This window comes from Schistocerca nitens, chromosome 2, assembly GCF_023898315.1.
Source record: "Schistocerca nitens isolate TAMUIC-IGC-003100 chromosome 2, iqSchNite1.1, whole genome shotgun sequence".
Lineage (NCBI taxonomy): Eukaryota > Metazoa > Arthropoda > Insecta > Orthoptera > Acrididae > Schistocerca > Schistocerca nitens.
Window position 1 is genome coordinate 678,889,131 of NC_064615.1, and position 15,668 is coordinate 678,904,798.

The window sequence follows — 15,668 nt, forward strand, 5'->3', positions numbered from 1 at the left end:
TTACTGTAGTCTGCCTGTTCTATCTGTGGAGGCAGCAAGTCGGTCCGGCTGTGAATGGACGCTTTTACCTGGCTCGAATGTCCTCCGCAGGTGAACAGGACGCAGGCCCATCCACATGGGCAAGAAATTTAAAGGTAGCTTGTAATTCAATAGAAATCCCTACCTTTTTCGAGACTTATAGTTTTTAAGCTACTGTAGTCTAGAAGTTAACTACGGAATTAGGAATTCATATACACTATATGACAAAAACGCGAAGCACTCACAAGACACGATCAGATGTCAGTGTGACTTCACACACATCGGCGTTTACTGGGTGTTCCCGTAAGAGCGTGCAAAAATTTAACAGGACATGGAGGATGCTCCACTGAACAGTTTGAGGTAGGGAACCTGGGGTCGGTGAACCCAGCTTATCTACACCTACATTTACATGGATACTCTGCAATTCACACTTAAGTGCCTGGCAGAGGGTTAATCGAACCATTTTCATACTACCGCTCTGCCATTCCACTCTCGAATGGCGCGTGGGGAAAAAAAAAACACCTAAATCTTTCCGTTCGAGCTCTGATTTCTCTTATTTTATTATGATGATCATTTCTCCCTACGTAGGTGGGTTTCAACAACATATTTTCGCATTCGTAAGAGAAAGTTGGTGATTGAAATTTCGCAAATAGATCTCACCGCAAAGAAAACTGCCTTTGTTTCAGTGACTGCCACCCCAACTATCGTATCATATCAGTGTCACTCTCACCCCTATTGCGCGGTAACACGAAGCGAGCTCCCCTTCTTTGCACTTTTTCGTTGTCCTCCATCAATCCTACCTGGTAAGGATCCCATACCGCGCAGCAATATTCCAGCAGAGGACGGACAAGTGCAATGTAGGCTGTCTCTTTAGTGGGTTTGTCACGTCTTCTAAGGGTTCTGCCAACAACGCGCAGTCTTTGTTTCGCCTTCCGCACATTATTATCTATGTCGTCTTTCCAATTTAAGTTGTTCGTAATTGTAATTCCTGGGTATTTAGTCGAATTGACAGCCCTTAGATTTGTGCGATTTATCGTATACCCAAAATTTATCGAATTTCTTTTAGTACCCATGTGGATGACCTCGCACTTTTCTTTGTTTAGTGCCAATTGCCACTTTTCGCACCATACAGAAATTCTCTCTCGAACATTTTGTAATTGGAATTGATCGTCTGATGATTTTACTAGACGGTAAATTACAGCGTCATCTGCAAACAATCTAAGGGGCTGCTCAGATTATCACCTAGATCATTTATGTATACCAGGAACAGCAGAGGGCCTATGACACTACCTTGCGGATCGCCAGATATCACTTCTGTTCTACTCGATGATTTACCGTCTATCACTACGAACTGTGACCTCTCTGAGAGGAAATCACGAATCCAGTCACACAAATGAGACGATACTCCATATGCACGCAATTTGATTAATAGTCGCTTGTGAGGAACGGTATCAAAAGCCTTCTGGAAATCTAGGAATATAGAATCGATCTGAGATCCCTTGTCGACAGCACTCATTACTTCATGGGAATGGTTCAAGTGGCTCTGAGCACTATGGGACTTAACTTCTGAGGTCATCAGTCCCCTAGAACTTAGAACTACTTAAACCTAACTAACCTTCGGACATCACACACATCCATGCCCGAAGCAGGATTCGAACCTGCGACCGTAGCGGTCGTGCGGTTCCAGATTGTAGCGCCTAGAACCGCTCGGCCACTAGGGCCGGCACTTCATGGGAATAAAGAGCTAGCTGTGTTGCACAAGAACGATATTTTCTGAATCCGTGTTGGTTATGTATCAATAAGTCATTTTCTTCAAGGTGATTCATAATGTTCGAGTACAGTATATGTTCCAAAATTCTACTGCAAGTTGAGGTCAGTGATATGGGTCTGTAATTCAATGGGTTACTCCTATTTCCTTTCTTGAATATTGGTGCGACCTGTGCTACTTTCCAGTCTTTAGGAACAGACCTTTCGTCAAGTGAGCGGTTGTACTTGATTCCTCTGAAAGGAACCTGGTTGGTATACAATATGGACTGGAAGACTTGTCTTTCTTAAGTGACTTGAGCTGTTTCGCAACACCTAAGATATCTACTTTTATGTCACTCATGCTAACACCTGTTCTGGTTTCGAATTCTGGAATATTTACTTCGCCTTCTTTCGTGAAGGAGTTACGGAAAACTTTATTTAGTAGCTCCGCTTTAGTGACACCATCATCGGTAACATTTCCATCGCTATCGCGTAATGACGGTATTGACTGTTTTTTGCCACTGGTGTACTTTACATACGACCAGAATCTCTTTGGGTTTTGTACCATATTTTGAGACAATATTTCATTGTGGAAACTATTGAAAGCATCTCGCATTGACGTCCGCACTAAATTTCGAGCTTCCGTGAAACTTAGCCAGTCTTGGAGATTTTGCGTTCTTCTGCATTTGGCATGCTTTTTTCGTTGCTTCTGCAACAGTGTTCTGACGTGTTTTGTGTACCATGGTGGATCAGTCCCGTCTCTTATTAACTTACGCGTTATGGTTCAAATGGTTCAAATGGCTCTGAGCACTATGGGACGCAACTGCTGTGGTCATAAGTCCCCTAGAACATAGAACTACTTAAACCTAACTAACCTAAGGACAGCACACAACACCCAGCCATCACGAGGCAGAGAAAATCCCTGACCCCGCCGGGAATCGAACCCGGGAACCCGGGCGTGGGAAGCGAGAACGCTACCGCACGATCACGAGATGCGGGCTTACGAGTTATGAATCTATCCATAGCTGTCGATACTGTATCTTTGAATTTGAGCCATATATGGTCTACACTTACATAATTAGCTTGGAGAAATTAGCTTATGGAGATAATAGGAATACAGTAATCAAAGAACGGTGTACTTATTTATTTACATTAGTCAGAGTTAACCGCAAATACCATCATTGACACAATGAACGTACCATTTGAACCGTATCTTACAAAATATGCTGAAACTAAGGGCCATCAACCTCAGTGCAAGAATGATATCGGCGAACGAGATTCTGACGCACCGTGGTGTGTTTTGAATCACATTACAGGCAGCTACAATTCTGGCAACTAATTCCATGTCCTTATCCACTGTGGTCTCATACACAAGTGACTTTTGATATCTCCATAGGAAAGGACCAAGGGCATTCAGGTCAAGTGAGCTCTCAGGCCATGGAATAGGACCTCCCTTTCCAATCCAGCATTAAGATAGTTGCAGACAGCTACACAGAAGAGGCGGTTCACCGTCATGTTGTATCCACATTTTGTCACGAACAGCCAAGGGTACGTTCTCCAACAACTCTTTGCACGAACCTCAAAGTACAGGCGGCCATTCAGACGTCTAGGTAGAAGATATGGCCCAATATCATTGTCGCCTTGCACGAAACACAGAATGTACATGTAAATAAACATCACAGTACGTGTAAACTTGTAGGCATGTCAGACGTAAATAAGCTGGAAAACAATAATGCTAGACAAAGTTTACCCTACCTCAAATTGTTCAGTGGACCATTCGCTATGCCTTGTTACATTTTTGCACGCTCTTACGGAGACACCGTGTATGTGAGTGATGAGAGTCAGAATTCTCTGTGACAGGCTGACTGGTCAGCAGAGTGCATTAGTGTTGTCAGTGTTAAGTGTTGCTACCGGAACTGACAGAGTGTATTAGGTGTCTGAAAAAGTCAGATGTTGAGAGGCCACTTTGAAGGAAAGAGACGCTATGTACTTGTGTGAGACAGCGTTATCAGCACCAGGTACTGTTTGAAAGGAGCCTCACTGTAGGTCTCCACTTGGTCAGTTGGTCAGATCATGTAATATCCAGCATTTTGATGCATTCGGATGTGGCATTGCCCGATGTTGTACTGCTTAGGAAGGTGAGAGCAGACATAATCATCAGCAAGGTTCCAGTCGACCACGACTGACCATCATCGTAGTATTGTGCACCAATCACATCGTAGCCCCTTCACATCTGCGCCTTGCATCCGGGACATGTATGGACTCCTTGGAACACTCCGTGTCATGTGCACCATTAATCTGAGACTAGTAGCAGCCGGACTAGGAAATTACCGTCCTATGAGTAGGTTTCCGTCAATGCCACCACGCAAACGGCTGCATTTGGAGTGCTGCCATGGCAGGGAAGCATGGCTTGCTGATGAGTATCGTCACATTGTGTTCAACAATGAATTATAATTCTGCATTACCCAAGATGACGATTGTCCGCGAGTATAGTGGTGACCTGGGAAGAGGTCTCGTCCTTCCAATGGTTTGGACAGGCACAACAGTGTTACTCCCACGTCATCAACTACTACTTCAGGTCCCAGCTGGTAGTGACTGGGGGAACTCAGTCGACACAACGCTTCATCACGGAAAATCTGCGTCCTCATGTGTTACCTCTCATGCAACAGTATCGTGATTCCATTTTTCAACAGTAGAACGCTCGTCCACACGTGGCACATATCTCTATGAACTGTCTGCGTGACATTGGGCTATTCTCGTAACCAGCGAGATCCCCAAATCTGCCCCAACAGGACATGTGAGGGACCAGCTCGGACGTCAGCTCCATGTCAGTGCCAGTATCCAGCATATGAAGGGCCATTTACCACAGTTGGGGACCAGCGTGCCTCAAGAGACGATAGAACGACTTTATGCCACCCTTCCCTACGGAATCGGTGGATGTATCCAGCATAGATCAAATGCAACGTCTGCTGATAAGTGGCTCATACTGGCAAGTTCTTAATAAATCTAACTCGATAACATCACATAGTCTCTCAGCATGTGAAGTTTCATTTCGTTTCCCATTCCGGGTGCTTCACTTTTTTGTCAGACAGTGAATGAAAAAATACAAACACTTTTGGTGAAAGTATTTTTTTTTTTTTTTTTTGGGCGGGTGGGGGTGGGCACGAGCCCCAGACTCCTTCCCCCTTTGCAGCCGCGCACTGACCCCATAGGCTCGCGCACGGCGCCCGGCCGCCAGAAGAGGTCCCGCGAGGCGTTGCGCAGCGCCACGTTGGCCGCCTCGATGTGGTGCGCCTGCCGCTTGTCGCTCCAGTCCGCTTCCAGGCGCGCCTTGGCCGCCATCACGGACGCCTTCTGGCTCTCCAGCTGCTCCAGCAGGCGCTGCTCCTCGGCTGCTGCCTCCGACAGCATCGCCTGCTCCTGCCAAAGCACACCAGACAAGTATTAATGTTTGCAAATCCTCTTCACATCGTGTCTCTGGCCTTTCCTAGGAGGGGCGTTCAGTAAGTAATGCAACACATTTTTTTCTCGACCAGTTTCGGTTGGAAAAAATGGGAAATTTGCTGTGGGACATCGTGTAATATTCCTGCTTCAGCCCCTATAGTTTCATGAAGTTCAAAATGGCGTCTGCAACGGGGGTGCATTCCAAGCAGAGAGGTCTTATTGAGTTCTTTTTGGCGAAAACTAGGGCATCGCAAATATTCGTAGGCGCTTGCAGTATTTCTACGGATGCCTGGCAGTGAACAAAAGCTCGGTGAGTCGTCGGGGTCGCGCAAACCTGTTCGGTCACCTGCGTACCGGCCGGCCGCACACAGTTGTGCTACCCTCAGCAAATTGTAGAAACGACTTCAGCGTGCTCGTCGCCACAGAAATGTAAACGAACTTCTCATTTTCGATGACAACGCAAGGTCTCACACAGGTGTCCGCACCCGAGAGGAGCTACCAAAACTTCACTGGACTGTTCTTCCTCATCCCCCTAGAGTCCGGATCTCGCACCTTCCCATTTCTATCGTTCTATCAATCATGGGTGCACTTCGCTGGAAGCGCTACGTAGATGATGGAGAGGTTACTGACGCAGCCAGACGTTGATTTCGACGTCGATTAGTAGAGTGGTACTGTACGGACATACGCGGAGTCCCACTAAGGTGGCATAATGCCGTCGTATTGAACGGAGACTACGTCGAAAAATCGGGTTTTGTAGCCAGAAGGACCACGAAGATAAAATACGAGAAATTAGGGCTCATACGGAAAGATTTGGAAATTTGTGTTAAGTTCTTATGGGACCAAACTGCTCAGGTCATCGGTCCCTGAGCATACACACTACTTAATCTAATGTTAACTAACTTACGCTAAGGATAAGACACACACACCCATGCCCGATGGAGGATTCGAAACTCTGCTGAGGGGGGGGGGGGGGGGGGGGGCTGCCGCGCGAACTGCGACAAGGCACCCTTAGACCGCGCGGCTACGCAGCCAGGCGGGCTCATGTGGAGGCATACAGACAGTCGATTTCTTCCTCACCATATTTGCGAGTGGAAAAGGAAAGGGAATGACTACTAGTGAGTGGAAAACGGAAGGAAATGACTAGTAGTGCTACAGGTACCCTCCTACAAGCACCGTACGGTGGCTTGCGGAGTATCTATGTAGATGTAGTGCAGAGTACTTTAGCACAAATATCATTTCCACCGCTTCCTGTTCTATTCGGAGAAGGTCCGTGGAAACAACTGCCGTCAAGCCTCCGTTATTGTTGTTGAGGTCTTCAGTCCGAAGACTGGTTTGCTGTGGTTCTTCGCACTGGTATATACTGTACAAGCCTCTTCAACTCTGCATAAATACTGCAACTTACATCCACTTGAAACTGCTTACTTTAACCAGGCATTGGTCTCCATCTACCCCCAACACTTCTTTCCATTACTAAACTGACAATTACTTGAACTCTCGGGATGGGTCCTACAACCCGCTCCCCTTCTTGTAGCCAAGTTGTACTATCAGTTTCTTTCTTTTCTTTTCAATTCGTTTCCGTACCTCTTCATTTGTTATTCGATCTGCCCATCTAATCTTCAAAATCTATCTGTAGCAAAAAGTTTCACCACAAGGTTCTATTCTCTTCTTCTCTGTACTGTTATAGTCTACGTTTCACTTCCCTACAACTCTGTGCTCCAGACAAAAATCTCCATAAAAAGTGTTTCTCACACTAAAATTTATGTTATATACCAACAAAATCTTCTTTTTCATAAATGCATGTCTTGCTATTGCCAGTCTGTATTTTATATGGTCTCTACCTCAACCACTGGCTGCCCAAAAAGCAAAACATGGTGTCTCATTTTCTGATCTAATTCCCTCACTGCTAAGTGATTTACTTCGACTAAATTGAATTACCTTTGTTTACTTTCTTGTTAACATCTTCTGCGTAGGTATCTGCCATTTCCGCTGCTCTAGGCTTTAAGTCCTCCACTTCCATTTATGAATTAGGACGCTATTCATCCATTCTTACATACTCTACATTCAGATATGATTAGATACGTTTATGTACGTATGTATATCTTAAAACAAAAACTATTCGATACTTTGCGTTGTCAAATCTCCCATGTACAGAAACACAATGCAGACTCGCTGACTGAACAGACTCGAACAATCATAAACAAAACTCAAACAAAGCCTTGCGACCTAAGTTTTTGTTTGTATTTTGTCTTTCTCTTTCGGGCGCGTAGGATCCATTTCGATCACTTGAACTTGTCAAAAAGAATAGTTCAGTATTTGATAGTGTTTAAATTAGGGAAATTAATAGTATTATATATAAGTAGAATAATAGTTTGGAGTGGAATGGAACACTTAACTAAGGAGATAAGTTTAGCGTTAAGTACTGTAGATACACACTAAAGTGGTGTGGATGCTGTTGCAGGAGTGAAAGGTATCGGTCAGACATATACATGCAGGCCAAGGGTTTGGAGAGCCAGAGTACATCTTTGTAGATGGCCCAGTGGAATGCTTTCCAGGGTGAGGACAGCGTACGTTAACAGCAGAATTATACCACTTCCCTTTAGGGCCAGACACCATTACTCACTCAGAAGTGACGTCAGAGTGACATGTTACTCGATGCGGCAGACGCTGTATTGATTTAGGTGTATTTACCTGTTTCGTGCGAGAGAAGATCGGAAAGTAACGCACAATAATTTTATTACCAAAAAGTTTAATAGGTAACAAAACAAAAAAGTCACAAATGAACTTACACCTTTAACTTCTTTCCTACATGGTCATCAATGTTCACAACGTATTTCTCCTGTCATGGTATCAGTTTCAATATGCCATGTGTTGCTTGGAGTACAGCCATATGCAGATTGATGATTTCACTACAGCAAAGTGTTGGCTGGCCAGGAATTTCTTCACGGGACCGGGCAGATGAAAGTCCGATGGTACAAAGTCCGGGCTGTATGGTGGATGCTGGAGCGTCTCCCACTCAAATTTGGCACCTTCCTCACGAACAGGGGCAGCAATATGGGAGTGAGAATTGTCTTGAAGAAGTTTGACACCGTCATCATTATTGTTGTGGCGTTTGTCACAAAGGGCACGACGCAACTTAACCAGAGTTTTAATGCACTCTGCAACATTCGCAGTGGTCCTGTGTCCAGCAAAGTCCACCAATAACACACCGCGCATATCCCAGAACACTGTCGCGAGCACTTTCCCAACATATTGCGTCACTTTCAGTTTTTTTCGTGCTTGGCCATGAAGGCCTGCCTGGTTTACAGCATGTAGTGGTGTAATCACGACTCATCATCAGTGACGATTCCTTTCAGAAAGTCATGCCATTCTGCGGCGTAACGCGTTAAGTGATCGAAGCTTGTTATCATTCGCTGACCCTTGTGGTTGCCTGTCAAGTCCTTAGGCACCCAGCGAGCACTAATTTTACGAAATTTCAACGTGTCATGAACATTGTACCATAGGAAACGTTGAACTGCTGCGATAAGGTTCGCAGTTACACACGCCGGTCGTTCGGAATTGCTGCCTCAATGGCTCCGGCATTCCGCAGGGTTGCAGCTGTTACCAACCGTCCGAAGCGTGGCGAATCACCAAGGTTCATAGGGCCCTCCTGGAAGAATGCACACCCACCGCCTGGCGACATTACTACGGTACATATAGCCATTCTCCCACACGCCAGGTATGTCCCTGTGAATTTCGCTCGGTTTATGCCGTTTGGCTCACAAATATCGAACTACACTTCGCTGCTCTCCACAAGTTGGCGACAGTAACATGCACTGCATGTTTGTTTCTTAGTTCAGGCTTCTTTCGTTAGAGCTGCACATGGAAACAAAATACCCTGTATAGCACAAATTTCAGACTATATCGTCGTGAAATTTCAACATTCCAGTTGCTGCACCAGGAGAGAAAAAAATATTGTGTCTTACTTTCCAATGCACCCTCATATTATAACTTGCTGTATGCTGTTGCAAGGCAATGACGCATTGAGGATTTGTCAGAAACACGTCAGCCTTGTAATTAAATGTTAACGAAGCATCAACAATATAAGCATTCAAGAAACACCACGATAACCGACACAAAAGACGAAAATGTCGTGTCTTCGGAACAGCGTAGTCGGTTAGGATGTGGATTACAAAGTCAAAGGAAGTAGGTTTGCGTCGTGCTATACGCTAATTTTCTGTTTCATCTTGGCGTTTTAAGCACATTCTCTGAATTTTGCAATGTTCTATGCTTTCTTTACATATAAACGCGCGTTTGAGGAATGAGTTTCTTCGAGTTTGTGACTGCTGTCTGATTAGAGAACGAGGGTGAAACAAATATTTGACCGTTTATTTCCATATATGGCGATTTCGAGCGTGTGGTTAGGCAGGAGCCTAAGAGCATAGCTTAAACTGCTACGAGTGCCGCGAGCAATGCTTACCGTGTGCAAAGAGACAGATGCCTGCTTTACATGTTACAAATAATTACAGGCACTTACGGCTGGTGTAATCCTGCCGCTAACGACATGTGGGGTAGTACATCCATAGGCCGGCGCCAGGCAAAACAGTTGTTCATCCTGACGAAGGAGTAGAGTCGTAAAACTACCATAGGTTTCTATGGAGTACCATAAGTAACTGTAGCTTTGGTCAGTTAACGCCGTACCTGTGTTACCTGAATGTTGGGTGTGTTGCATACCAATTAGGCGTTACTTCACAACAATCGCTTTCCTTACGCATGCGATCAGTGTCTTACTAGAGTCCTCTAAAAACCAGAAGTGGTGAACCGTCTAGAAACTCAGTGAAGATAATTAAAAAGCTGGGTAATCCATGGAACATTTTTGACATAGTATCTTCCTGTCTGATATATTTAAGAATAAACAGTATTTATAGCAAAACTGAAACTGTCAACATTTAATTCAGGTTTTATTCGAAAATTGTTGATTTGTAACGTGGAAAAGAAGGATTTTGTGGTAAAAATAAAGAAGGCAATATATACACTCCTGGAAATTGAAATAAGAACACCGTGAATTCATTGTCCCAGGAAGGGGAAACTTTATTGACACATTCCTGGGGTCAGATACATCGCATGATCACATTGACAGAACCACAGGCACATAGACACAGGCAACAGAGCATGCACAATGTCGGCACTAGTACAGTGTATATCCACCTTTCGCAGCAATGCAGGCTGCTATTCTCCCATGGAGACGATCGTAGAGATGCTGGATGTAGTCCTGTGGAACGGCTTGCCATGCCATTTCCACCTGGCGCCTCAGTTGGACCAGCGTTCGTGCTGGACGTGCAGACCGCGTGAGACGACGCTTCATCCAGTCCCAAACATGCTCAATGGGGGACAGATCCGGAGATCTTGCTGGCCAGGGTAGTTGACTTACACCTTCTAGAGCACGTTGGGTGGCACGGGATACATGCGGACGTGCATTGTCCTGTTGGAACAGCAAGTTCCCTTGCCGGTCTAGGAATGGTAGAACGATGGGTTCGATGACGGTTTGGATGTACCGTGCACTATTCAGTGTCCCCTCGACGATCACCAGTGGTGTACGGCCAGTGTAGGAGATCGCTCCCCACACCATGATGCCGGGTGTTGGCCCTGTGTGCCTCGGTCGTATGCAGTCCTGATTGTGGCGCTCACCTGCACGGCGCCAAACACGCATACGACCATCATTGGCACCAAGGCAGAAGCGACTCTCATCGCTGAAGACGACACGTCTCCATTCGTCCCTCCATTCACGCCTGTCGCGACACCACTGGAGGCGGGCTGCACGATGTTGGGGCGTGAGCGGAAGACGGCCTAACGGTGTGCGGGACCGTAGCCCAGCTTCATGGAGACGGTTGCGAATGGTCCTCGCCGATACCCCAGGAGCAACAGTGTCCCTAATTTGCTGGGAAGTGGCGGTGCGGTCCCCTACGGCACTGCGTAGGATCCTACGGTCTTGGCGTGCATCCGTGCGTCGCTGCGGTCCGGTCCCAGGTCGACGGGCACGTGCACCTTCCGCCGACCACTGGCGACAACATCGATGTACTGTGGAGACCTCACGCCCCACGTGTTGAGCAATTCGGCGGTACGTCCACCCGGCCTCCCGCATGCCCACTATACGCCCTCACTCAAAGTCCGTCAACTGCACATACGGTTCACGTCCACGCTGTCGCGGCATGCTACCAGTGTTAAAGACTGCGATGGAGCTCCGTATGCCACGGCAAACTGGCTGACACTGACGGCGGCGGTGCACAAATGCTGCGCAGCTAGCGCCATTCGACGGCCAACACCGCGGTTCCTGGTGTGTCCGCTGTGCCGTGCGTGTGATCATTGCTTGTACAGCCCTCTCGCAGTGTCCGGAGCAAGTATGGTGGGTCTGACACACCGGTGTCAATGTGTTCATTTTTCCATTTCCAGGAGTGTATTTATCACATAGCTCTAGAAAACACAATTTCCTTGGCAAAGAAATAAAATTAAAAAAAAAATCAAAACAAGAAAACATCAAACATAGATTCAATACTTTGTCTAACCTACAGAAAACATTTTTCTATTATTCATTAACAGCTTTTGCATTTGTCAATAATAGCAGGAAACTCTTGCCTTTGATCACGATGGAGAACGATCTATTGAATACACAATAAAAACAATAAATATAAATGTTTTATATGTTTGCGGATGGAAACAGTACTTTCATCGAAATTAATGGCTTTTGTTACATAAAAGCGCAGAAGTTGCGCGATCAACTAATTGTTATCTCTTATAAAACGCAATGCATATTCTGTAAGGATATAAAGTACGCAAGGGACTACCACTGATAGATGTGCGGTTTCAATTATGTGCAAAACAAAACAAAAACAAAAAAAAAAAAACTAAGGAAAGCTGTTGGCTTCCATTTTCTCTCTTACACACTATTGAACCGTAGTGTTGGTACAGCACAAGTCTAGGTACGAGCCAATGGTCCAGCCAACGTTTCATGCCTAAAAAAAAAAACCAGAGTCCGACAAAAACTGAGCGAGCCAACCACAGCTCTGCTGAGAGGGTACGTCTCAGAGCAAGTCACCTGGAAATATTAATAAGTTCTTTTTTTAAGTTGCAGAAATTATAAAATAAATTTAACCAAAATTAGTTTGGACGCTGGGATCGGTCCCTGTTTGGCTGGCACAAAGGTTCATTGTGCGAGCTATACAGGAGAAGAGACCACTCACGCAAGACGCTTTTCCCAATTAAGGAACAATTCGTAACCTAGTCGTTTTGCAGTAAATAATAGCATATTAAGACAGTAGTGCTGCAACAAAGTTCACTGAGGAAATCTGTTTTAGATTATTGGCGACAGCTTTAATAGAAAGTTTGACAAACCTTCGTTTGTTCCGGATTGGAACCCAATGGCGCTCTGTGCCCTTTATTAATTCCTGCTGATGTTTCATACAGTGTGTTGTGTGGCAGAGCACAGAGATCAAGGTACAGGTAAGGTTCAATTGTGTGTGGGCAGATTCCTGTCATATTTTGTGCAGAACTTCCATTTTAACAAAAATTCACTGTACATCCCCTGAAGAAAAACCCGTTCCCAGCGACTGGAAGAGAGCACAAGTCAAACCTGGCTGCAAGAGGGGTGTAACAGAAGTAATCCCCAAAACTAACGCCCAATCTCATTGAAATCCATCTATAGTAGAATCTTAAGAGTATATTCTGAGCTCAACATAATAAGGTATCCGGACAGATTGTCCTCGTCCAGGATGAATTCCGATGATATCGATCATGAGAAAACCAACTTTTGCTTTTCTCAATTGATATTCCGAAAGCCATGCATCAAGCCTTTCAAGCGAAGGCAGTGATTTTTGTCTTCCGAACAGAATTTGACTCAGTGCTATACCAACTTTTAATAACGAGAGTATAATTATATAATAGAACGTGATATGCAGTTAATTACAGACTACTGTGCGCCCCAGCGATTGTATTATGCTGGGATCTGCTAAATCAAGGAACCTGTAGTCAGCAAATGTGCAAGAAAAATGGCTCAAATGGCTCTGAGCACTATGGGACTTAACATCTATGGTCATCAGTCCCCTAGAACTTAGAACTACTTAAACCTAACTAACCTAAGGACATCACACAACACCCAGTCATCACGAGGCAGAGAAAATCCTCGACCCCGCCGGGAATCGAACCCGGGAAAATGTGCAAGATTCTGTAACATTTCTGCCCATTCGCTATTTACACGAAATATTAAAACTAAGTATCTTATGTTGCTTTCTTCTCTTGATTATAATAGCCCTTTGTTATTTTTCTTCGCATTTACCGAACCAACGAAGTGTGATGGTTAAACTGGTGCGTCTATTTGGTGCAGTAAGTAACTGATATGTATGGGTTTACAAACAATGACCAGATAAACAAGACGTTGGACTCATTACCAAAGGTTGCGGACTCTATCTTTACTTGTGACAAAGCTTCTAAAGCAGAAAATTTACTGACTTTACAAAAAAGAGCGCCAGATAGAACTTCATTGCAAAACCCTATTATAGTTCCTACTATAGTTTACTTCACTGTTTTAGTGTGTGGCAACGGCCTTGCCGCAGTGGATACACCGGTTCCCGTGAGATCACCGAAGTTAAGCGCTGTCGGGTGTGGTCGGCTCTTGGATGGTTGACCATCCAGGCCGCCATGCGCTGTTTGTCGCCACTTTTCGGGGTGCACTCAGCCTCGTGATGCCAATTGAGGAGCTACTCGACCGAATAGTAACGGCTTCGGTCAAGAATACCATCATAACGACCAGGAGAGCGGTGTGTTGACCACACGCCCCTCCTATCCACATCCTCATCTGAGGATGGCACGGCAGTCGGATGGTCCCGATGGGCCACTTAGGTTAAAGTTTTTTTTGTTTTTTTTTAATAAATGATTTACAAAAGATCTAAACACAACACATTTATTTCATAGGAGCACAATATCATACCTTCAGGCATAAATCGTGATGACTGGGTGTTGTGTGATGTCCTTAGGTTAGTTAGGTTTAAGTAGTTCTAAGTTCTAGCCCACTCAGGCATAAATCGTGACATACATAGACATCGGAATTGACTACGCAATGTCGAAGTTTCGAAAAGAGAAGATGACGCTACAAGCTACTTTGTTTTAATATTTCCTGTAGCCAGCCAGTGCGTAGAAGTGAACGCACGGAAACTTGCACATTTACTCAGTGTAGTTTCATTGACTTAGCAGCTCCCAGCATAATACAATCGCTGGCGTGCACAGTACCCGGTAATAACGAGTAATGACATTTAAGTAATTTATACACTTTCTGTTTCAATTAAATGGGGTATCAAACAAAATTTGTGATTGGGTTGCGGATCTCTTGATAGAGAGGACGTAGTATTTTATCTTGGATGAAAGAATCATCATGCCCGATGGAAATGTGTCAGGACTATTGTTGTTCATGTTTCATATTAGTGCAAAGATTTGCAACTTGCTTTAAATGAGTACAGCCCAGTCCAATTGTCGAACAGAAGCCTTTACCTTGCAAAAGGCGGGGTAGATTTTTTTTAACTCGTTCTTATAGTTGGAAGGATTGGGAAACCGAGTTTTGCCAAAGAAATTTATCTTGGCTAAATTTTCTGCAGTCAAAAAACTGAAAATTTCTGACTTTCAGTTTTTCCAAAAAACTTCATTTTCTTGTGCTCCTGCCTTTTCTTCTGAAAAGAGCACATAATTCTTTATAAATTTCATTACTACAACTTTTTTTCTGCATTTCAGTACCAAGGACGCTAGAGTTCGTCAAAAAAATATCAGTTTTTCAAATTTTGTGCAAAATGACAAAATACCAAGTTTTTCAGCACTTTTATTTCAATTACTGTTTACATACTCATAGTAGTAATATATTATATGTTATGTTATACTTTGGAAATGAGATTCTCACTCTGTAGCATGGCCAGCATATATAGCATCGTTGATTTTACATTTAGTAGCTAGAAACACTGTCAGGAAAGATTGCATGAAGGGTTTTTTTTGCGACGTACAAGACTACTAGTTGCTTACAAATGACGCACATGTTTTATGGTTGAATCATGTTAATGATCACTTACAAGAAAAAGTTTGTAGGAATTGTTATTTAGAGGATAACATTGCATTTTATGATTGCAAGATCTGCCATTTCAAGAATCGATGATTATTGGAAGTTCCTTCATAGTGGGAGAATATGTTAACCTCCTCGTGCTTATAATTGATTTAGGCCGAGGCATCAAAACTTATTTTTTCTAAAGCCAGCAAGAGGAAGTGCAGAAGACAGGTGATTTTGCAGTGCACCCTAAAAGTTCGACAAGGAACATATTCTGTTCACTCATGCTTCCGCTTCTTTCGATCAAAGAAAAATGAAGTTTTGCGACATAATTAAGAAACGTGAACACCTACACTCAAAACTTTGTACGTTCAAGACGCTACCCGTGAAGAAATAATAACTGCTGAAG

The 15,668-nt window shown here is 44.3% G+C and overlaps 1 protein-coding gene across 1 annotated transcript in view; it reads right to left on the reverse strand.

Annotated features, from left to right (window-relative positions):
* Nucleotides 1-15,668, reverse strand: part of LOC126235244 (tektin-1) — a 145,570-nt gene that overhangs the window by 102,372 nt on the left and 27,530 nt on the right. Inside the window, exon 4 of the mRNA XM_049943975.1 lies at nucleotides 4,970-5,184. Coding sequence (XP_049799932.1) covers nucleotides 4,970-5,184 — 215 coding nt within the window. The remainder of the gene's footprint in view (nucleotides 1-4,969; nucleotides 5,185-15,668) is intronic.